The sequence below is a fragment of the Chionomys nivalis genome, chromosome 5 (genome assembly GCF_950005125.1).
Source record: "Chionomys nivalis chromosome 5, mChiNiv1.1, whole genome shotgun sequence".
NCBI classification, from domain to species: Eukaryota; Metazoa; Chordata; class Mammalia; order Rodentia; family Cricetidae; genus Chionomys; species Chionomys nivalis.
The window spans coordinates 60,635,240-60,661,343 of NC_080090.1; the positions used below are offsets into that span (position 1 = coordinate 60,635,240).

At 39.5% G+C, this 26,104-nt stretch overlaps 1 protein-coding gene across 5 annotated transcripts in view; it reads left to right on the forward strand.

Moving 5' to 3' along the window:
- Rabgap1l (RAB GTPase activating protein 1 like) overlaps positions 1-26,104 on the forward strand; it is a 659,411-nt gene that overhangs the window by 504,743 nt on the left and 128,564 nt on the right. Inside the window, exon 1 of one of the 5 annotated variants that reach the window (XM_057769686.1) lies at positions 16,302-16,820. The exons of the other annotated variants lie outside the window; for them this stretch is intronic. Coding sequence (XP_057625669.1) covers positions 16,653-16,820 — 168 coding nt within the window. The 5' untranslated portion in view covers positions 16,302-16,652. Of the gene's footprint in view, positions 1-16,301; positions 16,821-26,104 lie in introns of those variants that run through there. 5 annotated transcript variants of the gene reach the window in all.

The window sequence follows — 26,104 nt, forward strand, 5'->3', positions numbered from 1 at the left end:
TCTTTGGTAGTAGAGTTTGTGTGTTTCCCTTCTTCAAGTTGTGCTGGTGAAGGGTCTTTAGATGTCTGAGTTATTGTGGGCATTGTTGGACTCCTTGGTTTGTGATTTTCCTTCAATTACTTTCTGAAGGGCTGGATTTGTGGCTACGTATTGTTTAAATTTGTTTTTATCCTGGAAAACTTTGTTTTCTCCATTTATAGTGAACGAAAGCTTGGCTGGGTATAGTAGTCTGGGCTTGCATCCATGGTCTCGTAGTTTCTGCAGTATATCTATCCAGGACCTTCTGGCTTTCATGGTTTCCATGGAGAAATCAGGTGTAAGTCTGATAGGTTTACCTTTATAGGTAACTTGACCTTTTTCCTTTGCAGCTCTTAATATTCTTTCTTTATTCTGTATGTTTTGTGTTTTGATTATTATATGACGAGGAGATGTTTTTTTTTGATCCAGTCGATTTGGTGTTCTGTATGCTTCTTGGACCTTCAAAGGAATATCTTTCTTAAGGTTGGGAAAGTTTTCTTCTATAATTTTATTAAATATATTTTCTGGACCATTGAGCTGTACTTCTTCTCCTTCTTCTATCCCTATTATTCTTAGGTTTGGTCTTTTTATTGTGTCCCAGATTTCCTGAATGTTTTGTGATGAGAATTTGTTGGTTATGCTGTTTTCTTTGATGAGAGTGTTTATTTTCTCTATGTATCTTCAGTGTCTGAGATTCTTTCTTCTATCTCTTGTAATCTGTTGGTGGTACTTGTCTCTGTAGTTCCTGTTCGTTTATTCAAATTTTCCATCTCCATCCTTCCCTCGGTTTGTGTTTTCTTTATTACTTCCACTTCGTTCTTCAAGTCTTGAACCGTTTCCCTTACCTGTTTGATTACTTTTTCTTGTTTCTCTTGGTTTTCTTGGGTATCTTTGAGAGATTTATTCATTTCCTCTACCTTTTTGTTTGTAATCTCTAATTGATTATGACAGTTTTTCACCTCCTGTTTAAGGTCCTCTATTATTTTCATAAAATTCACTTTTGAGTCGAATTCTTCTAATTCTTCTGTATTAGGGTTTAGACTTCTCATTTCGGGATTCCTGGATCCTGGTGATGTCACGTTGCCTTTCAAGTTGTTGGGGGAATTCTTGCATTGGCGCCTGCCCATCTTTTCCTTCAAATGGAGTCAGGAGAGGCCCGATGTCTTGGACCAGTCTTTGCTGTGACTAACTCTCTAGGTGTATCTCCTCAGTGTAGGGGCAGGAACCGTTCCCTTCCAGGTGAACTCCTCAACACCAAAACATGGATGCGTGGTATTCCACTGACCTGCGAAAAGAAGGCCGAATGCAAGGGGTCGGGCGGGGTCCAGTAGAACACAGGCGACACTGCAGTACAAGCTGGAGGTGCCTGCGCTCCCTTTCGGGGGTTGCTGAGGCCTGCCCGCTGCTCTGGTTGGGTAGCCTTAGTGTAGGGGCGTTTGTGCTCTCTACCGGGACCGTCCGCCCCAGGATAGTACACACTCACCCGTCCCGATGAAACTTCTTGGCACCTACACAGGAACTCCTGGATGCCCCAATGAGCCAGGGACTAATGGAAGTAGGGCGCAGGCAGAGCAGGTCCAGCAGATCACAGCAGAGACTGCAGCCCCAGCAGCAGGGGCCCGCTTTCCCTGGCGGGGACCTTGAGGCCTGCCCTCTAGTCAGGGACTCACTGCTCTGGGTTGGTAGCCTTAGTGAAATGGCAGGAAACTGTTCCACAGCTAAGGACCTTGCAGACAAGGCAGGTTTGGGGGTGGGGGCGGGTGTGTAGGAGAGCAAGCCCTGCAGCAGGAGCTGGGGGAGGGGTGTTTGTGCTCTCTACCGGGGCAGTCCGCCCCAGGATAGCACACACTCACCCGTCCCGATGAAACTTCTCGGCCGACATCTTACCATTTTTGCACGTGTGTTCGTATTTTACTTCATCAGTGTTTTGTAGTTTGCACTGTTGACACCATCTAGTTCTTGAATTAAATTTATGGGTTTGTGTTTTTGTTAACTATTTTGAGTGAGATTGTTTTCTTTATTTCTCAATAGTTCTGTTACTGGTATATCAAAATTATTGATCTTTGAACAGTGAATGTTGAACTCTGTGACCTCTCTGAATTTGATATATATTTAAAAGCTTTTTTTAGAGTCCTTAGGTTTATATAACACACACACACACACATATAAAGTCATATCATCTATAAGCAAGGACCATTTGAGTTCCTTCGTTCCTGTTTGAATGCTCTGTTTCTTTCACTTGTCTTTTTGCTATGACGAATGCTTTTAACATTTTATTTAATGAGTGGTAGAGTGTCTTGTTCTTGATCTTAGAGGGTCAATATCCTCTTCCCATTTGAATGATGTAATTTATGAGTTTATCATAAATGACTGTTATTGTGTTAAGGTACATTTCTTCTATATTGAATTTTTGGAGAGTTTTCTTTATGAATCATTATTAAATTTTGTCAAATGGTTTTCCTGTGTTCTCTGAGATCATGGTATGACTTTCTTCCTTCATTATATTGCTACAATATATTGCATTTCTCCACTTGTGTATATTGAAACATATTTACATCTTTGGGATAAATCATCTTCATGATTATGTATAATGTCTTTTAGCTGTTATTAAATTTATTGATTTTGATTTGATAATATTTTCTTGAGAATTTTTGCACCTGTTTTCAGCAAAGATGATTGTCTACGTTTTTCTTTTCTGTAATACTTTTATTTGACTTGTGTATAGAGCCTGCTGACCTTATAGAATGGATTGGAAGGATTCCCTTCCTTTTTATTCTTTCTCTCACTTCAGAACCCTTTCATAGAAAATTTGTATACTCTACTGTATATTTTTCTTGATAAATTTAAATCAAATGATTATAAAGCTTCTAGGTGAATATTGTATGAGATTCTGTTATTCTTCAGCTTAGTAAATGTTTGCTGGATATGAAGAACCCCTATTGAAAGGCACCTGTGACTGGATTGACATTACTCTTAAATTTGGGACTGCTTATTTATATTTCCATCATCATTGAATGTATGATGGGAGAGATGACATCAAGGCAGGAAAAATGGATATTTAATGCCCTGTCAAGCACATCAGTGGTCCTAAATTAACTTGTAGACCATTGTGGTGTTTCTGTGTGATGGTTTAGATGAGGCAGGAGTCTCAAGAGGACACTAAAATGGATTTCTTGGAAACAGGGATGTTATTAGAAGAGTTATTGACACTGTGTACAGACAGACTAAGGGTCAGTAGCATGGTTGTAGCTCAGAGGATAGTTCAGGCCCATGCACCAGAGATAAATACAGCATGATGAGGCTTCCAAAGAGAAACAGACCCCACAAGGCAAGGAACGGAGGTCTCTTACCATTTTGAAGGGGGGAACTTCACAAGACATGGATGCTCACTTTACCACTATATCCAGGAGCTCTGATTCCCAATTGGAGGTAGGGAAAGGGTTGGAATCAGTGTGGCATTCTTAGGTGAGATGTCCTGGCACCAGCAAATTGGTGAGCTTGGGATCTACAAACTGAGAGTTTCAGTAGGGTGCCTATCAGTATGTGAGAAGAGGCCTGATCATTTTTACAACATTGTACTTCCTTAACTTAAAAAAAAAAAACATTTTAATATATTCTTAGCTGGATATGGTAGAACATGCCTTTAATCCTAGCACTCAGGAGCCAGAGACAGATTTTTATGAGTCTGAGGTCAGCCTGGTCTACAGAGCAAGTTCCAGGGTGGCCAGGGCTACACAAAGAAACTCTGTCTCAAAAAAAGCAAAAAATAAAAATTATTTTAATATATTTTTTATATCTGAGTGGAACCCCGTGAGGTCACATAATGATTTTTTTTTAAACCAGTGGTTTTCAAGTCTAGTTGAATCTAAGAACTCAGAAAACCAAAGCAAGATAATTGGAAGTTCTAAACCAACAGTGGACTGTGCTCACTAGAGCTAGTTCAGACAAGTCTGCACTGTATAGCAAGACTGCCTCAAAACAAACAAACACACAAACAAAAAACAAGTAGAAATTCAACTGGGAGCATTTAAAGAAAAATAAGACCTATACTCCATTCTCAGAGAGTCCATTCAGTAGATCTTATGTGGCCCTAGAGTTAAAAAAAAAAATCTAGTAGTCCTATATCCAAATATTGAAAACCTCTGCTCTTAAAGTTATGGATTAGGGAAATTTTTCCTAAAGAAATCCTATTATTTAACATTTTAAGTTAAGTCTTCTTAGTAGCAAATGAGGCTGGGGAAAGAATGCAAGGATAAGATCACTGTGATGCAGACATTGTTCTTTAACATAGTCTTAGCTTTGCTCTTTTGAATTTGGCATTTCCTTCTGAATCAAGATACCATAGTCCCTCAGTAATTTTATAACTATTATGTCATCAGATGACTTTCTTGGATCCAACCTTGTAGGGGGAGCCCAGTCAATCACCTTGCTTGTAGGGCGGGGTCCCCTGAGGATATGATTTACTTATAAATATTGTGGGTGTGCTCCCCGCCTTCCCTTCTGCTTTCCTGGTCTCCGCGGGAACCTCGGTTTTGTAAGTCCTTTCCTTATTAAAGCTGAATATTTTATTATAATTTCTGTCTGCCGTTCATTTACGCCGTAACACAACTTGTTTAACTCTACTTCCTTCATTATTTAAACAATTCAAAATAAATTTCAAAATCTCAAACATTTAACTGTTTGCTTTAATTGCAGCTACCACTTGTTTACATAGGACTAGAAGCAACTTTGTGCTTATCATTCTAAATTCTTGGGTCAGGAATACGTAAGAAAAGATCAAAAAGAGAAAGCACTGTTTCTCCACCTTGCATCAATTGTAGCAACATGAGAAAAACGTAAATGTGTGTTATATAAGAATTCTATCATGCAGGATTCTTTATAGGGAAATGAGTACCCAAAGGAATACTTAAATTCAAGAATTCTTATACTGAATTTGGTGAAGAATGCAGATCTAAAGAAAAATTTACCAGGAAAACTAAGAGCGGTGAATTCGAAGAAAATTTAGCAAGGCCCATTCAGTAGGCTTTCTGTGCTTCCCCAACTGAAAAGATAGTGATGCGATGCTTCATTCTTAGAAAAGACTCTTCTGGCTGGGTGGTGGTGGCACACACCTTTAATCTCAGCACTCAGGAGGCAGAGGCAGGCAAATCTGTGCATTTGAGGCCAACCTGGTCTATGGAGTGAGTTCCAGGACAGCTAGAGCTGTTACACAGAGAAGCCCTGTCCTGAAAAACCACACACACAAACGGGAGCCCTCTGATGGCAGTGTTAGCTTGCTCCAAGACAGCTTCCAGATGTCTTGTAACAATTCAGTCTAAAATGTCATTTCTGAATAACATAACCTGAACCCATCACTACCCACCTGACCTCAATCAAATAATTTAATGTTTCCAAGCTCAGGTACTCCCTGAGTGAAATGGGCACAGTTAATTATTCAGATTAAATGTATTCATACATATTAAGTCCTTAGCATAGTCCATGAACATTAATAATCCCCCCATAGGAAAAATTAAAAAAAAAAAAAGGTTGTCCATACTTTTAGTTACTTGATGTGCAAGTTGTTGTATTAAGCCCTACTTTGGGGGGAGGAGAGCCTACCATAATTAAAAGAGTCTATCAGATAGGGAAGGCCCACATGTCTTTTATACTTATGTGTTACTATCCTCAGGCAGCATAGGCTATGTCAATATTGAGGGTGGACAGCCACTATTAATACTCACAAGGGAGGAGGAGGGAATAATCACCACCACAAAAATAAAGGAAAATTTATCTCTACTCTTACTTTTTTTTCTTTTTGCTAGCTCTGAATTCTAATGATTCCATTTGAAGCTGTGAGTGAATGAGTATCTGTTGGTAGGGTGGAGTATAACAGGGCTCTACACCCTATTACAACTTGGACTTGTCCACTTTAAAAAATGAAGGTCTCCATCTTGACATGTTCATTTTGCAGAAACAAATCCACTTGTAATACAGGAGTTGACCCATATAACTCCCTTACAGAAAACATTATTTCTCACTGTGACAGCCGTTAAACTAGCTCTAGTGTTCTATGCAGCACAGCAGATGCCAGAGATTGCCAGTTCAGTGGACTTGGAGATGAACCAGAGAAGGTTGAGGCGATTAACAATTTGCAAAATTAGTGCAATACTCATTATTTTTCATAGTTGCAAAACATACATAAATGTAAGAATGAAGTGCTAGTCAAGCTTAGAGGATCACAGATTAACTTAGATCCTATGTAATCATTTTATCTGATCAACTTTAATTTTTAAAAGCCTCTTATAACATATGTTTGTACCTTCTGCTCAAGCGTGAAAATAAATATGAGCTTTATATACACTTCCAGGAAAGATGATTTAAAAAAAAACCTGAGATAGTGTTGTATTTTAAAATTATGTCAGAAGCATGGCTTCAAGAAAGAAACTTTGTGTGAATGGACTTTGGCAGAGCTTCCAAGACTATAGACTCTAGGGACTGTCACTTAAAGTTTAGATGTGCTGTATTATAAAAATACATATTTAAAAGTGACTATTCTGAGGCAGGCAGTGGACCTCCTCCACCCAGGCTCTTCCTACACCCAGTCATTATGAATGTTAGATTCTTTCTGAGCAGATGGCAGGTACAAGTCCTGGACCAATTCTATGCAGATATAGGGTAAAGTATAATTGTGATAAAATGATTTTTAAATAGGCTAATTGAAAGATAGCAAATGCAGGAAATGCTGAATTTCCTGCTGCATGTATGTACTCTTGGATCTTGGCTTCCTGCAGGTTTCAAGGCTGTGACCTGTTACTCATCTGTTGTCTTGATCTTTTCATCAATAAGATATATAAGTTATTAGGTCTTGATATCTTCTAGAGCCCAAGACCTCATATTTTACAATGCTGTTGTAAGATCTAGAATATTTTTTCAATGTGGTCAGCACTGTATTGAAAGACATTATCTAGAACCTGGAAATAACCTAAATGCCCCTCAACCAAAGAATTGATAAGGAAAATGTGGTACATTTATGCAATGGAGTACTACACAGCAGAAAAAAATAGCATCTTGAAATTTGCAGACAAATGGTTGGAGCTAGAAAGCATCATTTTGAGTGAGGTAACCCAGATCCAGAAAGACAATTATCACATGTACTCACTCATAAGTGGTTTTAAAACATAAAGCAAAGAAAACAAGCCTACAAATCACAATCCCAGAGAACCTAGACAACAATGAGGACTCAAAGAGAGGCATTGATGGATCTAATCTACATGGAGAGTAGAAAAAGACAAAATCTTCTGAGTAAATTGGGAGCATGGGGACCTGGGGATGGGAGAGGCGGGGAGGGGAGCAGATAAAATGTAGAGCTCAATAAAAATAAAAAAAAAAATAAACACACAAAAAAAAGAAAGACATTATCTAAACACCTATACCTGAGGCAGCAGGAAGGATTGTCAATAATGCTCACAAAATCAGCCCACAGGAGACCCAGTGAGAATCAGGGAAGATTAACCTAGAGAAAAGAAATTAAGTCTGTCTTCAAATAGTTTAATTAATGTCACATGGTATGTAGGGTAGACTTGCCCTCTCTTATAAAATAGTTTAATTGTGATAGATTTCATATTAAAGGTCTAACAAAAAGAGAAGTAGTACAAAAAGAAATTTTTAGAGATGGATAAGTTTATTACATTGATAGTGATAACTGTTTCATGGATATATATTTATCCCTAGATACATTATATTCCTTCAGGTTCCCCAAGATGTGATAAAACACCATGACCAAAAGCATGGGGAGGAAGGGATTTATTTTGCTTACACTTGCATTTCACAGTCCATTATTTAAGAAAGTCAAGGCAGGAACTCAAACAGCAAATCCACGAAGGCAGGAGCTGATACAGAGGCCATGGAAGAGTGCTTACTGGCTAGCTCCTTGTGGCTTGATCATTCTGCTTTCTTATAGCACCCATGGCCACTTACATCAGGGTGGCACCACTGGCTGGGCCCTTTCCACATCAGTTGTCAACCAAGAGAATGCACCACATCTTATCCACAAGCCAGTCTTGTGTAGGCATTTTTTTCAGTTGAGGTTCCTCTTCCAAATTGACTCTAGCTGTGTCAAGTTGACATAAAACTATCACATACATCAAAGTCGTGTACATTATCTCTCTACAGAGCACTGTATATCCAGGACTTATTACAAGTTTCAGGTTTCTGAGTATACAGTGCTCTTCTAACAAATGAGATGTACAGTAATAATGGCTGCCTCCTGAGCTACTGTCAGTGCAGATGTTTGGAACAGAGACAAATCAAATGTCTTAGGGGAAAAGAAGCTGTAGGGCAGTTCCTCCATTAGTCAGACCATCACAGTGAAGATGAATGTGCCAAGTTCATCCAGAGTATTCTCAAGCTGCTTTGGGGAGGGGATCATTATCTTCTGCTTGATACCAGCAAGAACAGTAACAATATAATAACGTTCTTCATCAGTTCCCCTCTCTCACAAGAGGCCAGAGATTCCTTAAAAAGAAAACAAAGCAAACACACACACACACACACACACACATGCACGCATGCATGCATGCATGCACAGACATAAAACCACATAGACAAGTCTACAAAATTTCTCAGGGACCTTTTTTCCTTCAAATTCCTATGAATTTGTAACTTCAGTCACCTACCACAGTGTCATTTAATTATGTTGTATCATTTATTTTATACTCTGTTTCTTTGATATATGAGTTACAAGTGCAAAATAATGAGACTCATTTCCCAGTGAGATGACTTGTAAGCTCAGTCTCATTACATTTAATTTTTGCCTTTTGTCAAGTGCTTGAATAATCCATACCATTGGAAGCAGCATCTTATCTTTTTGATTAAAACAGAAGCATGTAGCCCAATGTTGGGTGGAATTAAGACTTGAATGGAAGAACAGTGTCAATTGTGTGTTTTTTTTCCAGTGTTGAGACACCAGTAATACACAGTGTCATCTTTGACCTTTGATTCGATTTTAGGTCTTAGGAAATTGTCAAATTTTAAAGAATTCATCTTTTAAAGAGCAGTCAGATAAAAGAGAACTAGCTAGAGAATGCTTTGGCACCTTTACTTCCCTAGAGTAGGAAAAGCACTGGTGCTCAATCTGTCTTCAGAGGGAGCCAAAGGCTCCAGTTTCCGGGCAGTATTTTATTAGTCTTGCCAGTTCCTTTTCTACTGTTAATATGTCCAGTTCTCTTTACCTTTCTTAATCCTAATCCAGATAAACATAGCACTTAGAACATTTTATCCTCTTCCCAGGTAAGAATGAAGAAAACTACTAGCTGTTGAGTATTCACTATGTCCTAGACTCTATAAAAGTTTCTTTTATATGTGCAACATAATAAGTTTTCATAGCTTTTTGTCAAGATAGGTAATGTTGCTTTTTTATCGAGACTAAGAGAGTGTTAAATAACTTTCATGTGTGTGTGTGTATGTGTGTGTGTGTGTGTGTGTGTGTGTGTGTGTATATATATATATATATATATATATATATATATATATATATATACCAGTAAATACAATTAAGGGTTGCAAATATGGCTGTGTTGATTGATAGAGGCTTGACTAGCTCTCCATTTCATACCCTGTACTATAATAAAGTGGTGGTGGTGGTGATATAAATGTAACTAAAAGAAGGTGTAATAATCAATACCTTATTGTCTTCTTAGAGATGTATTTCATTCTCAATACTCACATCTGAAGGATTAGCCCAGTCTCACTAGCATACTTCTGTCTCCCTCCATTGTAGACACCAAAGGCATGCCTATATCAATATCATAGCATACAGTATTTTCTTTGTTTGTTTGTTTTGGTGTTTGATAAACTGTTGTAGCTTCCCCTTTGGATACCTGAAATTTGGGGAGTATTTGCTTTTTCATTTTTGTAGCTAAAAAACTCACTTTTTTAATAACCTAACAATTTTTAAATTTTCATGTTCACAATTTAGGCCTGTGAATTCAGTCAAATATGCTTTTCATTTTACAATGTAAATCTTTTTATATTCTGAGCATGTCTGGCAATCATGGCACAGCAGAGTGGCTCATATGAGCACTCTCAAATATAAGACTCCAGTTAGGACTTTGCCACTTATCTCAGAGTTTTATTGCTGTGGAGAGACATTTAATCAGGGCTGATATGCAGTTCAGAGGTTTAGTTCATTATCATCATGGCAGGAAGCATGATGACATGCAGGCAGGTATTGGAGAAGTAGCTAAGAGTCCTACATCTAGATTGGCAGGCAGCAGAAGGAAAGAGTGAACTACTGGGCCTGTCTTGAGCTTCTGAAACCTCAAAGCCCACCCCCAGTGACACACTTCCTCAAGCAAAGCTACACCTACTCCAACAAGGCCACACCTCCAATAATGCCACTTCTGTGAGCCTATGGGTACCATTTTCATTCAAACCACCATACCACTGACCACTTGCTTTCCAGCAGGCCAGAAAATAACACCTCTAGTCATTCCACTATGGTTTTGGGATCATTGCTGGCCCTTTTCCTTAATCCTCTCTCAATGCAAAGAAGTTAGAGATTACCACACTCAAGCATAGGATTCTGACATAAAGATTCTTTTGAGGTAGATATGAAAAGCAGACATAAGACAAATTCTTTGCCTAAAAGTAGAGCATAAATGCCCCTTGTGAAGCTGTTCCTGCCATTCCTCATACCAGGAAGGAGCTAGCAGCCTTAGGGACAGAGATGATATGACATGGATTATCTACAATATGGAGTGTATTTGAAAATCTTCTAAGTAACACTTATCTACATAAATTTCTCCATATATTTGCCATCCTGCAGTTTGTCACCCTAGAAGCTCAATGTGCTTTTTCTTTGCCTTGTTATTTCTCTGAAAAAAAATATTGCTCTTTATTAAGATGCTATGCAAGCCCAGGATCTGCCACTCCTCCAAGTGCCTTATTCCTCGGTGCCTCCATGTGTCTGTATCCTGCAGGTATTGAACTTGGTTGTTGTCTCACCTGTGGTCAGATATATTTGCAGAACTCCAACTGAGAAGCAAGGTAGATAAAGATTTTTCTCTTCTATGGATGATTTATCCAAACTCCCTTGTTATCATGAGGATATTTCTTAGAATAACAAAAAATAAAATAAAAAGAAAAACCCCTCTATTATGGTAATGTAAGAAAATTTGAGGTGGGCATTGGTGGTAACTCATGCCTTTAATCTCAGCACTGGGAGGGTAGGGGAGTTCCAGAGGGGAGGACAGAGGTAGGAGAATCTCTATAAATTCGAGGCCAGACTGGTTTACAGAGTAAACTCCAAGACAGGCTTCAAAGCTTCACAGAGAAACTCTGTCTCGAAAAAACAAAACAAACAAACAAAAAACCTAAACAAACAAAAGGAGAGGCATGTAATTTGCTTTTGGGGCTGGATAAATGGCTCAGCAATTAAGAGCACTGACTGCTCTTCCAGAGGACCCTGGTTCTATTTCCTGCACCCTCACGGAAGCTCACAACTGTCTGTAACTCCAAGATCTACACCCTCACACAGATATACATGCAGGCAAAATACTATGTACATAATAAATAAAAATAAATATAAAAATATTTTTAAAAAGAAAATTTGAGAAATCAACTCTTATGAACTAGTTTACAGAGAAGTTACTGTTCCAATTATTTGCAGAACTATATAAGTCAAATCTTTTTCTTTTTTAAAAAATTTATTTATTAAAAATTTCCACCTCCTCCGCTCCTCCCATTTCCCTCCCACTCCCCCTACTTCCCCTCCCCCTTCCTCTCCAGTCCTAAGAGAAGTCAGGGTGCCCTGCCCTGTGGGAAGTCCAAGGCCCTCCCCCCTCCATCCAGGTCTAGGAAGGTGAACATCCAAACAGACTAGGCTCCCAAAAAGCCAGTACATGCAGTAGAATCAAAACCCGGTGCCATTATCATTGGCTTCTCAGTCAGCCCTCATTGTCAGCCACATTCTGAGAATCCGGTTTGATCACATTCTTGTTCAGTCCCAGTCCAGCTGGCCTTGGTGAGCTCCCATTAGATCAGTCCCACCGTCTCCGTGGGTGGACACACCCCTCGTGGTCCTGACTTCCTTGCTCATGTTCTCCCTCCTTCTGCTCATCATCTGGACCTTGGGAGCTCAGTCCAGTGCTCCAATGTGGGTCTCTGTCTGATGGAGGAAGGTCATTGGTTAAAAAATAAAGAAACTGCTTGGCCCTCATAGGTTAGAACATAGGTGGGTGGAGTAAACTGAACAGAATGCTGGGAGGAAGAGGAAGTGAGCTCAGATGCAGGGCAGCTCCTCTCAGAGCCAGACGCGATGAAGCAAGCCACCAGGTCAGACATGCTGAATCTTTCCTGGTAAGCCACCATCTCATGGTGCTATACAGAATATTAGAAATGGGTTAGATAAATATGTAAGAGCTAGCCAATAAGAGGCTGAAACTAATGGGCCAAGCAGTGTTTAAAAGAGTACAGTTTCCATGTAATTATTTTGGGGCATAAGCTAGCCAGGCGACCAGGAGCTGGGGCGGCAGGAACACAGCCCGCAGCTCCTACTACAGAATGGCGCCCAACGTGCTCCCCTCTCCTGGGCAGACGCGATGAAGCAAGCTGCCAGGTCAGACATGCTGAATCCTTCCCGGTAAGCGCACCTTGGGGTGCTACAGAGATTATTAGAAATGGGCTAAATTAATACGTGAGAATTAGCCAAGAAAAGGCTAGATATAATGGGCCAGGCAGTGTTTAAAAGAATACAGTTTGTGTGTTGTTATTTCGGGGCATAAGCTAGCTGGCAGCTGGGAGCCGGGTGGCAGGAATGCAGCCCGCAGCTCCCAGGCTAGCCCACAGCTCCTTCTACATCTGTCTCTGTCTCCATCCCTCGCAGGATGAAGGTTCTATGGTGATATGCAAGATATTCGTCAGTGTGGCTATGGGATAAGGCCAGTTCAGGCCCCCTCTCCTCTGCTGACCAAGGACCTAGCTGGGGACATCTCCTTGGACACCTGGGAACCCCTCTAAAGCCAAATCTCTTGCCAACCCTAAAATGGCTCCCTTAGTTAAGATATCTTCTTCCCTGCTTCCATATCTACCCTTCCTTTATCTCAACGGTCCCTTTCCCCCAAGCTCTCCCCAATTCTCCCTTTCTCCCTTTTCTCTCTCCATCTCCCCTTCCCCCAGCCCCACCCCTACCCCCGTGCTCCCTACTTTTGCCCAGAGATCTTGTCTACTTCCCATATTCTGGAGGATAAATATATGTTTTTCTTTGTGTTCACCTTCTTATTTAGCTTTTCTAGGATCATGACATTAAACAAAGGCTCAATGTCCTTTGTTTATGGCTAAAATCCACTTATGAGTGAGTACATACCATATTCATCTTTTTGGGTCTGGGTTATCTCACTCAGTAAAGTGTTTTCTATTTCCATCTTTAATAAAATGTTCTGTATTTTGTTACTGACTCACTTGAACAGTGAGTAAGGTATTTTGGGCTTTGAAGACAGAAGAAAAATTCTGAGGTGACAGTAGCTCTTCTGTTGCTTTAAAAATTCCCAGAATCCAGTCTTCCACTTAGCTGAATGGTTTTCTAGAATAGTTAATTTTCTTAATATTGACAAAGATTCTTTCTGAAAAGAACAACTGAAAATGGACTAAGACAACATCTATAAACTGAAGGCAGACATAGGGTTTCTGAGGAGCAGTTGATAGGGAAATTGGGGAAACTGAGATCTATGACTATCTGTTAAAATGATGCTTACATTGTTTTTTTATCAAATACATCAAAATATTTTAAATACTTTGCTTGTTGATACTGTATTTTAATTTTTGAATTTGCTACTTAAAATTTACTTTATAAGCTTGAGAAACAAACCATAGAGATTATGGTTTAAACAATAGACAAATCATAATGATTTGATTCATTTTTACTTTTTTTAAAAAAACAAGAATCCTTTTGGGAAAGAAGTTTATCATTTCTAGTTTATATAGGAAAAAAACCTTAAATGTCTTAAGTGTTCTTTGATACCAAGTCATTTGAGTTGAAATAGCTCCACACCCTTTTTTAAGAACTAATTATATGAATTAGTATAAGCCTGGCATGATGGCATACATCTATAATTTTAGAACATGAAGGCAGAGGCAAGAGGACCAGAAGGTCAAGGCCAGCACACACACAAAGATCATTCAAGGCCAATCTGGGATATGTAAGACCCTCTTTCCAAGAAAAATTTCTGTAAGCTAAGAAGTTGCTGAATTCTTCCTCCCTCTTCAAGCCAGAATGCTCTGGGTTCTGGATTGTTTATGGTGGTGTTTTTCACAATTTCCTTCAGTAGCACTCTTACTGTTCTTTCAGGTACATGGTAAAATCTAAGTCGTGTGTGTGTGTGTGTGTGTGTGTGTTGTGTATAGAGAATGAAAGGCCAAGAACTTCTTCCTTAGTCTCCTAGTTCTAACACAATGTGCCCCATTCTAGGCAGCCCAGTAAAGGTTTCCTCTAAATCTTAGGAGCTAAAATACACACACATTGCATACAAACACACCACACCACACACACACACGCAAATCACATACACTACATCCAAAGTTTTCATGGAAAAAATGTACTTTATAAAAGCTTTTTATTAATCCGTATTTTTATTGTTTAATTTTGGGATTATGGTTTAATTATATAATTTCTACTTCCTTTTCTCCCCTTCAAACACTCACATATGCCCCTTCTTTCTCTCTTTCAAAATCACGGTCTCTTTTTTATTAATTGTTATTGCATATGTATATGATTATGTAAAAAACAAAGCCTTGCCAGCCAAGTGTTCTACCATAGAACTACATCCTCAGCCCTTTGTTTCTGAGTCAGGGTTTTGCTATGTAACCCAGGCTCTCCTTGAATTTATGATCCTACTGCTTCTCAAGTGCTAGTATTATAAATGTGTATCATTATTTCTGGTGGAATCTTAAGGTTTGTTTTTGTTTTTGTTTCTAGTTTTCTTGAGATTTTGGGAACAAATCAAACAACATTTTGTTAAAGGAGGCAATAAATCCCTTCTTGTTTCTTTTCCCTGTGATCTCATTACCATAGTTATTCTCTCTCTTTTATTTGGATTATAAGGACGTGTCAGTAAGTTTGCATTTGATAACTTCCAGATTCGCAGCTCCTGTGTGATAGGCTGTTCTCAGACTCAGAGATCTTCCTGCCTTGCCTCCTGAGTTCTAGGATTAAGATCTGAGTTAGAGATTTACAAATTTTAAAACATGGTTGATTCCTAATGTTAGCAGCCTCTTTAGGGAAGAATTTATTTGATCAGAAATGGCCGAAACTATATTTTGTCTAATAAAACAGAATTAAATTGCTATTTATTAAGGTCTGTGGCATCTGAAAATTATTTTGCTTTAAGAATTTCAAGTTTAGTAGTTTCTAAATAGTACTTGTAGTGTTGCACTGTAGGCTTTTATTTTAGCATATTACATGTATATTAATGTGTCCAGCCCTCCCAATGTGTGGTATTGCTCTGTATACTCTACAATTACATGTAATTACAAAAGGACACAATATTTTCATAAACTCTTTAGCTTGAGGGTGTGTCAGTTACTGAATGCTGGTGCATGCTCCTCTGTTCATAGTCTGTCATTTTACCCTAACACTGATCTTGTCTGAAGATTTGGGTAATGTGACAAGGATCGGAGCTTCCCACTTTAAACACACAGAATAAGATCAGATTTCTATCTATTCTTACTAGAAAGCAAGAGTGAATAGGGTTAGCCTTTTAGCTGTCTGTCTGTCTGTCTGATTTTACTGTGAGCACCCCATTTAAGGAGAAGCTAGTTAGTTCATCTGTCTGTGTGATTGGGATTCAACAGCATAAACTGTCAGACTAACACTGATTGAAGGTGGACTGGGAAGGGAAAGCCTATCTGTCCAATGGCTCGCCATTGGCTTCTTATTACAGCATTCTCCCCTGAGACTCACTCTGCATGCTCATTCACCTACCTCCCCTTTCTGCTCGCTCCCCTTCCTTTCTTACCCCTTCATTACTGATTCACAGCTAGAGGCAGCACGGTGGCAGCCGCAGCAGTAACAGGGCAGCAGCAGCGACAGCCACAGCAGCAGGGCTGCTTGTCAGGAATCACGGATTGCAATGAGCTCATCCTTTTCTCCTTGCAGCTTCACAACTGCCCTGGCTTCCTGGCTACTGCTACTGCCGCCTGCTCATACAGAGAGATATATTTTCTCTCTCTCTCTCTCTCTCTCTCTCTCTCTCTCTCTCTCTCTCTCTCTCTCTCTCTCTCACACACACACACACACACACACACACACACAGTCACAGTCACACATGCTAGAGCCCTCTGAGCAGCTTGTCCATCTTTACACATGCATCTGAACTCTTCCTGCTCCGCTCCTGGCCATTTTTCCGGGATTCAATTGCTTTTGCCATTTCTTATTTACATCAGCCTTTGATTTCATTCAAACCAATCTACTCCAGGGTTTATGCATAGTTGATAATTTAGCCAAAATGTTTTTCTTGTGGCGACATTAGCTGACAGTTCCCATCATAGACCATCTTGTGCATCCTCCTGGGGCGACGTAGCCTGGCTCCCCTCTCTCTGCAGTTCTTAGGATTGTGGATGAGAGATCCAGCTTTCTCATTCTGGATACCTATTTACTGCTCATGGAAGAAGGGGTACCCTGCCCAGCCCCAGCTGCTAAGCTCACACCTCCTGTCAGAAAGTCCCAGGACATGCACGACGAGAGGAGCAAGCTGGTGAATGAGTATGCATGTCGGGTGCTGGAACTTCTGGGGATGGGGCATCGGCTGTTTGTGCCCCGGCTTCTGGCGGTGAGACTGTTTTTCATTGAACTTAATTTGTAGAGAATTTGTGTTGTCCTGTGAGAATGTTGCTCTAGAGGCTTGTGGGTTCCTGGTTTCTTTCCTTTTCAGCCTTTCCTACTGAGAAGGAAGACTGAGTGCTGTTTAGCTTCCTTGAGCCTGGACCATGCCACTCCTTAATTGGCTATAAGAAATTACGGCTGTTTTCTCAAAGTCCAGGGTCATATCAGTGGTATTATCTCTGAGGCAAGGGAGAAAAACAGATTTTCAGGCTGCTAGACTCAGCAAAGAAGCAGAAAACCCCAAAACTTGATGTGGGTGTTATATTATCTGTGTCCCCAAAGGGTTAAATTTTACAACAGAAATAACCATCTATCTAGACTATGCGTGGCTGGCTTTTCAAGCCCTGCAACATGATTCCCAATTAGATTTTGGCAATAGGGATTTATTACCTAAAAATCCTTCGGTAGGAAATTGCAGATTTCTCTCCTGGGGTGATTGAACTGTGTGTCTATAAAACAGCATACAGTTACTGGGTCTGTTCTGTGAGTCTGAGGAGTCAGGTTTGTTTGTTATTTGATTTCCTGAACAAGAGAAAAATCATCCTTCCTTATTTCCTACCAAGGGTTAAAATTAAATACCCACAATCACTGTGGCAGGGTTTCTCTTCAGTGGTTCCAGAGCTGTGCCTAGCAACTGTTGGGTGATATAATTGGTCCACGGTAGTCCTATACCATCATTTGATAATTGAAAACAATAACCCAGCTTTGTCTGTTTTGTAGGATGGAGTTTTAATGCTATTACAGATTAATTTGATTCTCTCAGATGCGTATCTTTTTGGTACAATGTTGTTTATTAGACTGTATTTAATTCTCACTTCTCTTCCTCCATTTCTTCTGTCTGATCATAACAGACATTCTGTAGTCATGTGTATGAGAAATTTCCCACTATGAAAAGAGTCTGTTCATCATAACCCGATGAAGTTAGGTGTGATGAGCAGTATACAATTATAGGGAGGTCATTTAAAACATATAACAATTCCTTTTCCATGTAGGGAAGAATTTTTAAAAAGCTCAATACATATGTTTTAATGCCTAGTTGAAACAATTGTTTTCCTGATTCACAGTTTATAAGGGTCAAAACTGAAAGATCCTAATTATATTAGAAATGAATGTTGTTTTATTTTTAATTTCAGGAATTTGGCACCAGGAATCGCTAATATACATTTAAACAAATTCCTTGTATCTCTGAGTCTTGGTGTGACAAATTTCCGTATCTTAAAGACCAATTAGCCAACACTTGAGGGCTTCTATCAGTGACTTCACAGTTGTCTGGTATAGCCTTCTTAACATTTACATTTTCAGTTTTTTGAAGTAAAACAAAAATTGATAGCTAAGATGTCTCACACTCATCTATACTAGAGATAAATTTAAACTTCTAATTCAAAACATTTAATTAGCAATAATAGCCACAGGGAGTTGAGATCCCAAACTTGAGATCTTAGTGAAGTTACGTATTTCCCTATGTTGCAATGGGACAAATCTGGTTGCTAAATGAGTTATTTAAAGTAAATGCTTTCCTCAGGATTTTTTGTACTGTATATTTTAGAGCCTAGAGCATGGTGCTAACTGTATGACATGTGACCAGCATATGCTGACCTGTGTATGTGGCTATTTGGAAATCTCTGGCCTTATTTTACACTGTTATCCCTGAAAGATTGTTGATAGAATCCTGGTTATATGTGGTTTATATTTGGGGTGTCCTTTAATTAACATGGTGGCTATAAATTGGGATCTGCTATCTAAAGAGTTACCACTCAGATTTTCACATATATACTGGGAAATGGGTGGGTGGGTTCAGGTGCTCAGCATATGTTATTGGACTGACTGATGGTTCAGGATTGAGGACTGGTTAGTGTAGGGTGATCCTAAAAGACATGCAGTATTATTATCATTTTATTTCCACTTAAGAGGACAAGACTGAAGTTTAAGACATGACTGCCATTTTAATCATGTTTTATATATGAAGACATACAAACACTACAGATCCCCAGTTTTTCACAAAAGTCAAAACCAGGCATAACTGTGCTTGCCTGTAATCCGGGCACTCAGGAGGCAGAGGCCAAAGGTCAATTTGTGCTACATAGTGAGTTCCAGTCCAGGCTATGCTGCAAACAACTGTAAACATCTCATATGTCAGCTAAATAACATTTTCCTCTTCTAAAGACTCTTAGACCTACAGCAATTGGGGGGAACATAAATAGAAATCCTATTGGACATCATAACTGAAAGAAGAAAAAGACTATTTAGAGTAATAACAGTACAGATGGGAAAAGAACCATGAAAATTTCCCCCCTAAATACTCACCTAGAATTTTATTAGGAAAAACCTTGAGGAAAAATTTCTCATCCAAGAGTTCTTAGAAGTTTAGAATAGAAACATCTGGGACTCAGATGTTAGATCTATTTCACCCAATTTGCTTCTTTAAAAAGAGAGAAAGAAAGACCCTGTCTCGAAAAACCAAAAAGAAAGGAAGGAAGGAAGGAAGGAAGCTAAGGAAGGAAGGAAGGAAGGAAGGAAGGAAGGAAGGAAGGAAGGAAGGAAGGAAGGAAGGAAGGAAGGAGAGAAAGAAAAGTCACTTGAAAATGTGTTACTCTTACACTGAATTTTTCAGTGGGAAAACACATTCAAAGTGGTGTCAGCACTGGCTCATGGCCAGAGGTTGTGTGCTGCAGGGACTCTGGTGGGAGAGGAAACGCCTTTATTCTCTTCACAGTCAGAATGCTTCTTTTTCCTCTAGGGTTTCTCTTTTTGCAGTCATGTGACATGAGAAGTTATTATCATATCATTATATATTAAAATTAGTGTTAGCTATAGCTTCAATACTGATATCCTGGATAGTTCTACAGTGAGTTCAAAGGACTTCAAGCAAGATTGAAAGGGATATGTGTGTGTGTGTGTGGTTTTGTGTGTGTGCTTGTGTGCATGTGTGTGTGTGTGTACATGTGTCTTCAAGCAACTATTCTAGCTGCTCATTTAGCAACCATTGCAATATGTTACTTTGATGAAATTTCTTAGGCTTTCAAAATATGCCCTAATATGTTCTTTGTTTGTGAACTTTTCTGAAATATTTGTTTAAAGCAAAGGTAAAAGACTACTGGAGACAGAATGGCTCCTGTTTTTAACTCTGTCTCTAAAATCCATAAACATTGCTCCCTGAAGAGAGATTACAACTTTTTAAAAAGTTAAAGACCCCAATACAGAAGGTGTCACGTATATGCCCCTCAGAAATCCTAAATCATCTTTATATCAAAGTAAATCCAGAGTCAGTTCCCTAGTTTGTACTGTGTAAATATTGGCTCTTACCCTGGGTCTGTTGTACCTAGAACCTGTAGGAATCTATAGACCGCAATTATGTTAATGTCTCTTTGTGCCTGATGATTTCATTCTTCTCACTGAGGCCACTGCCAAGAACATTATAGTAAAACCACCTCTTTCTTCTGGATATTTCTTTCTAACTACTTGAAAAGAAACTGAAGTAGAACTTGTATAAATGTCTTAATCATGCCCAAAATCTTTATATATAATTCTGTTCAAATGAATGAATGGGTGATGTCTCCTCTGCATATGTAATTGATAAATATGGTTCACATTATTTGAAACATTTGTCAGAAAGCTTGGGAATCAGAAGAGACATGTATTGGTAAAGCACTGACTTTTAGATGTTATCTTTAAGTAGTTCTGGTTTTAAAAGTGGTTGAGTTTTTAATTTAGAAGTGAAGAAAAAGACATTTACTTAAAGATCCCTATGTTACCTTTTGACCACTGTTACTTAACCATGTTGGAGAAGTTTATTTTTTGAGAGTTTATTTTTTTCCTTGCAATTATTCAAAAGCATTATAGAAAAACTCTTTTAAGAATTTGCCAATAAGATGCAAAAAGTTGGCTCATCTTCTATGGGCTAGGCTTATATCCAAAAATATAAGAATTTTCCAGTAGAAGAATAATCACCTTTTCAGTTTAAGTCAAGTCTAGCTTGATGAAATTCTGGGGTCAGAAGCCAGGACATCTTTTGGGGGTACTTGGTTTGATTAGGGAAGTGTTGGTCTTCCTGTTAGGGGTACATATTTAAAGCTTAAAAGTTATCATGAAATCATGTGCTAAGCTTCTCTTCATTGTCAGGGATTAATATTCATACAACTATAAGTCTAATTATATCCATCATTATCATCATTATAGCTAGGTAATTATTAATTTGTGTGTATTAGGACTAGTAATCCTGGTTGAGACAGCACTTCTTGTGTTTTAAATTAACAATAATATAAATGTTTGACATCTGTGAAACATATGTCTTTAATAAAACAAGTTCAGTGCTACTCAAAATCTGAATATATAATGTATTTCATATATGTAGTATGTATTTAAGGGATATGGGGAGGGAGAACAAGCAAAGTAGCAAAATGCTAGGACGTTTGTTTCTGAGTTGTGAGGCTTTGTGTTAAACTTAAAAACCTTGTCTTTCTTGGGCTGAGGAGTTTCATCAGTGGGTAAAGTGCTTAAGAGTAAGGAAAATGTCATTTCTAATCAGCAGCATCCACATGAAAGCCAGGTGTGTGATGATGTGTGCCTGTAACCTCAGTACCAGGGAAGAAAGTCAGGATCCGTGATTTCACGGGCCACCAGCCTAGTTGAAATGACAGTGAGATTCAATGAGAGACCCTGTCTGAAAGCAAAAGGTGGAGAGGAAATTGAGGAAGGCGTCTTGTTGTCAATGTTGGGCTTATAAGCATGCACACATGAACAAGTTTACCAGTCTTCCATTTTGCTTTAATGTGAGGAGCCATGACTATGTATTCTGAAACCAAAAACAAACATACAGTGAATCTTCCAGGTACACATACACACACATAGATAAATTACTATGTTTTACAATTATTTATTTATTTATTTTTGGTTTTTCGAGACAGGGTTTCTCTGTGGTTTTGGAGCCTGTCCTGGAACTAGCTCTTGTAGACCAGGCTGGTCTCGAACTCACAGAGATCCTCCCTGCTTCTGCCTCCCAAGTGCTGGGATTAAAGGCATGCGCCACCACCGCCCGGCTTACAATTTTTTAAAAAGCAAACTAAGGCTATGTAGGTTGGGGGTAGAACTAATGATTAGTATGGGTGAGATCCGGTTCTGTTCCCAGCACCTGTTTTCTGTTAAATTCTTAGTGAAGCATCCAAATCTTTGCAAAGTATAAAGTGTCTGTGCCTCAGTTGTAGAGGGAAAACCTCTTAGATACAGTTGTCAGAAAGTGGAGAAGTAGCCCTATAAGCTTATAATCTACTTATGGCATTACAAAGGCATTTGAGGTGACAATGTTTATAGAGGTCTCCTAAAGATAGAAAATTGGAAGAAAATGCCTTTAGAATCAAAGTAGGACTGCAGGTTGTCTTCAGAACACACAGGAACAAGGTTTTTTGTTTAATTTTTAATTTTGTTACTTTATTTTATGTGTGTGGGTGTTTTGTGTGCATGAATGTCTGTATGCGCTATGCATGCAGTGCTGGCAGAGGCTAGCTACCAGAAGCCTTCGGATCCTCTGGAACTTGAATTACAGACAGTTGTGAGTGGCCATGTTGGTTCTTGGAACAAAACCCAAGTCATCTTCAAGAGCAACAAGTACTCAAACACTGATCCATCTCTATGGCCCCCAACAGAGGTTTTTCTTTTTGTTTTGTTTTGTTTTTCTTCTTTTTCTTTTTTGGTTTTTTCTTTCTTTTTTTTATTAATTAATTTATTTAATTATTAAAGATTTCTGCCTCTTCCCCGCCACCACCTCCCATTACCCCCCCTCCCCCAATCAACTCTTCCTCCCTCCTCAGCCCAAAGAGCAAGCAGGTTTCCCTGCCCTGTGGGAGGTCCAAGGACCACCCACCTCCATCCAGGTCTATTAAGGTGAGCATCCAAACTACCTAGGCTCCCACAAAGCCATTACGTGCAATAGGAACAAGAACCCATTGCCATTGTTCTTCAGTTCTCAATAGTCCTCGTCCGTTATGTTCAGCGAGACCGGTTTTGTCCCATGCTTTTTCAGACCCCGGCCAGTTGGCCTTGGTAAGTTCCCGATAGAACATCCCCATTGCCTCAGTGTGTGGGTGCACCCCTCGCTGTCCTGAGCTCCTTGCTCATGCTCTCTCTCCTTCTGCTCCTCCTTTGGATTGTGAGACTTCAGTCCAGTGCTCCAATGTTGGTCTCTGTCTCTGTCTTCTTTTATCGCCTGATGAAGGTTAATATTCAGGAGGATGCTTATATGTTTTTCTTTGGGTTCACCTTCTTATTTAGCTTCTCTAGAATCACGAATTATAGTCTCAATGTCCTTTATTTATGGCTAGAAACCAAATATGAGTGAGTACATCCCAAAAGTATATGCTCAACTATGTTCATAGCAGCATTGTTTGTAATAGCCAGAACCTGGAAACAACCTAGATGCCCTTCAATGGAAGAATGGATGAAGAAAGTATGGAATATATACATATTAGAGTACTACTCAGCAGTAAAAAACAATGACTTCTTGAATTTTGCATACAAATGGATGGAAATTGAAAACACTATCCTGAGTGAGGTAAGCCAGACCCAAAAAGAGGAACATGGGATGTACTCACTCATATTTGGTTTCTTTTTTGGTTTTTTCAAGACAGGGTTTCTCTGTGGTTTTGGAGCCTGTCCTGGAACTAGCTCTTTAGACCAGGCTGGTCTCGAACTCACAGAGATCCTCCTGCCTCTGCCTCCCAAGTGCTGGGATTAAAGGCGTGAGCCACCACCGCCCGGCTGGAGGTTTTTAAGTATCCTTTGCCTAGATGATATCTTTTTATCATCACAGTGAAATAGTTTTATTGAAATTCACAAATAATATAAATTATTAGAACTAGGACTATAGAATGTTTTATTTTCATTATGAATGACTGAATGGGAGAGGTGCAGATGGGCTCGCTTGTACATGTGCACAGATGCTGGAGAACACCTGGGTGTCTGCTCTATCATTCTCTGCCTTTTCTCATCTCGCTGACCCTGGAGCTAGGCTGGCCAGCCACAAGCCCTAGCAGTCCTTTTGCCTCCGCCGCCCCCACCCCCCATAGCGCTGTAGTTGCAGGTGTGTGAGCTTTCACACCCAGCTCTTTTATTTTTTTTTCTTTCTTTCTTTCTTTTTTTTTTTTGGTTTTTCGAGACAGAGTTTCTCTGTGGTTTTGGAGCCTGTCCTGGAATAGCTCTTGTAGACCAGGCTGGTCTCGAACTCACAGAGATCCGCCTGCCTCTGCCTCCCAAGTGCTGGGATTAAACACACCCACCCAGCTCTTTACATGGTGCCAAGACTCAGGCTCAAGTCTTCATGCTTGTACTCTCAGTGCTCTGACCACTGAGTAACCTTCTCTAGCCCCTGGACAGCTTCCTTTGTGGAATTAAAAGTATCAGTGAGTGTAGGCACTGTTTTTAAACACAAAATTTTATTTTCTAAGACTATTTGAGCAAAGCAAAGGTAACTTATCAAATCGTCATCCCTTATATTTGTTTTGGACTTAACAAAGTGTATTCATATACCTTAGCTTACTTCATTTTCAAGATAGAAAAATGTGTAACATCACAAGTTAGCAAGATTTGAAATTAGAATGAGTTTATTTCAGTGTCTGTAATTATATTTCACTACCTTTATGTACCATCCAGAGATTTAGGTGCCGGTTTCTATATTTCCAATCTTGGGCCTCCTTGGTTTTTTGGTTTTTGTTTTTTAAAAGATTTATTCATTTATTCTGTATACAGTGTTCTCCCTGCATGTATGCCGTCGGGCCAGAAGAGGACGCAATATCTCATTACTGATGGTTGTGAGTCACCATGTGGTTGCTGGGAACTGAACTCAGGACCTCTGGAAGAGCAGCCAGTGCTCTTAACCTCTGAGCCACTTCTCCAGCCCCGGGCCTCCTTGTTATATAGCTGTTATAATTCTTTTATTTCTTGGGTTCAAGTGACTTAGGGAAGCCAATGCTAATAGTGTTTTCTTATTATTGCCATTATCTTCATCACAGTGTGTGTGTGGGTGTGGGGGGGTGAGTGTGTGTATGGCGGGAACATACACAGGCACAGATTGACATCAGAGAATAATATTGTAAAGTTCGTTCTCTCCTTACACCTTTACATGGGTGCTAAAGATTAAAGTCAGGTTATCAGGCCTACATAGCTCCCTAGTTAGGATTACTATTGCTATGATGAAACACTGTAACCCAAAAAAAAAAAAAAAAGTTGAGGAGTAAAGGGTTTATTTGGCTTACATTTCTACATTGCCGCTCGTCATCATCCAAGAAAGTCAGGACAAGAACTCAAAACAGAGCAAAAACCTGGAGGCAGGAGCTGTTATAGAGACCATGGAGGGGTGTGCCTTACTGGCTTTCTCATCATGACTTGCTCAGCCTGCTTTTTTAAAAAAACCTGGACTACCAGCCTAGGGATGGCACCACCCACAATGGGCTGGGCTCTCCCCCATCAGTCACTAACTAAGAAATGCCCTATAACCATATCTTATGAAGATACTTTTTCCAATTCAAGTTTCCTTCTATCAAATAACTCTATCTTGTGTCCGGTTAATATAAAATTAGCCAGTACATCTAGCAAGTGGTTTAACCACAGGGCCATCTTGCCAGCCTGCCCAAGTAGACAGCCACCAGGTGATTTGATTTCTGCTCTACAGAGACTCAACCTTAGGTAGTTTCAGCACAACCCTCATGGGGAGACCTACAAAGCACTGCCTTTGAAACTGTGGTTTCCTCCGAGAACCACAGTCTACAATGCCATTCCCACCTGACTAAGTGTCTAATGTGTGAAGAGAAAGTTTTTTTCATTCTTGATCCCTTTGTTCATTTATGTGAGCTCAGTGACCAGGCTTGATATTGGGTCTTGTAGATTTAGAAAATCAGGTAGCCAAGCTACCAGCTCAGAACCTACTTAATTTTTCCAGCTTTTATAATTCAATTATGTGTTGTCTTAGCAATAGGATCTTACTCTCAAGTTCCAGAGGGTAACAAAGGGAAATGACAATACCCTGTAATATTTGTGTATCTATGGGACCACACTGGACAACTCAAAAAGAGATAACTCATTCCTGGTACTGGGAGTTTTGTTCACTAGCATGTGGTACCTACTTGGGTCTTGTCCCTTCATTCTAGGTGACTTCATTTAAATTCTTTAAATATATATATAGGTATTCATTTTAGGATGCAGTACTAGGTTTCCATACGGGTTTTTCAAAGGGCCTGTAGTACT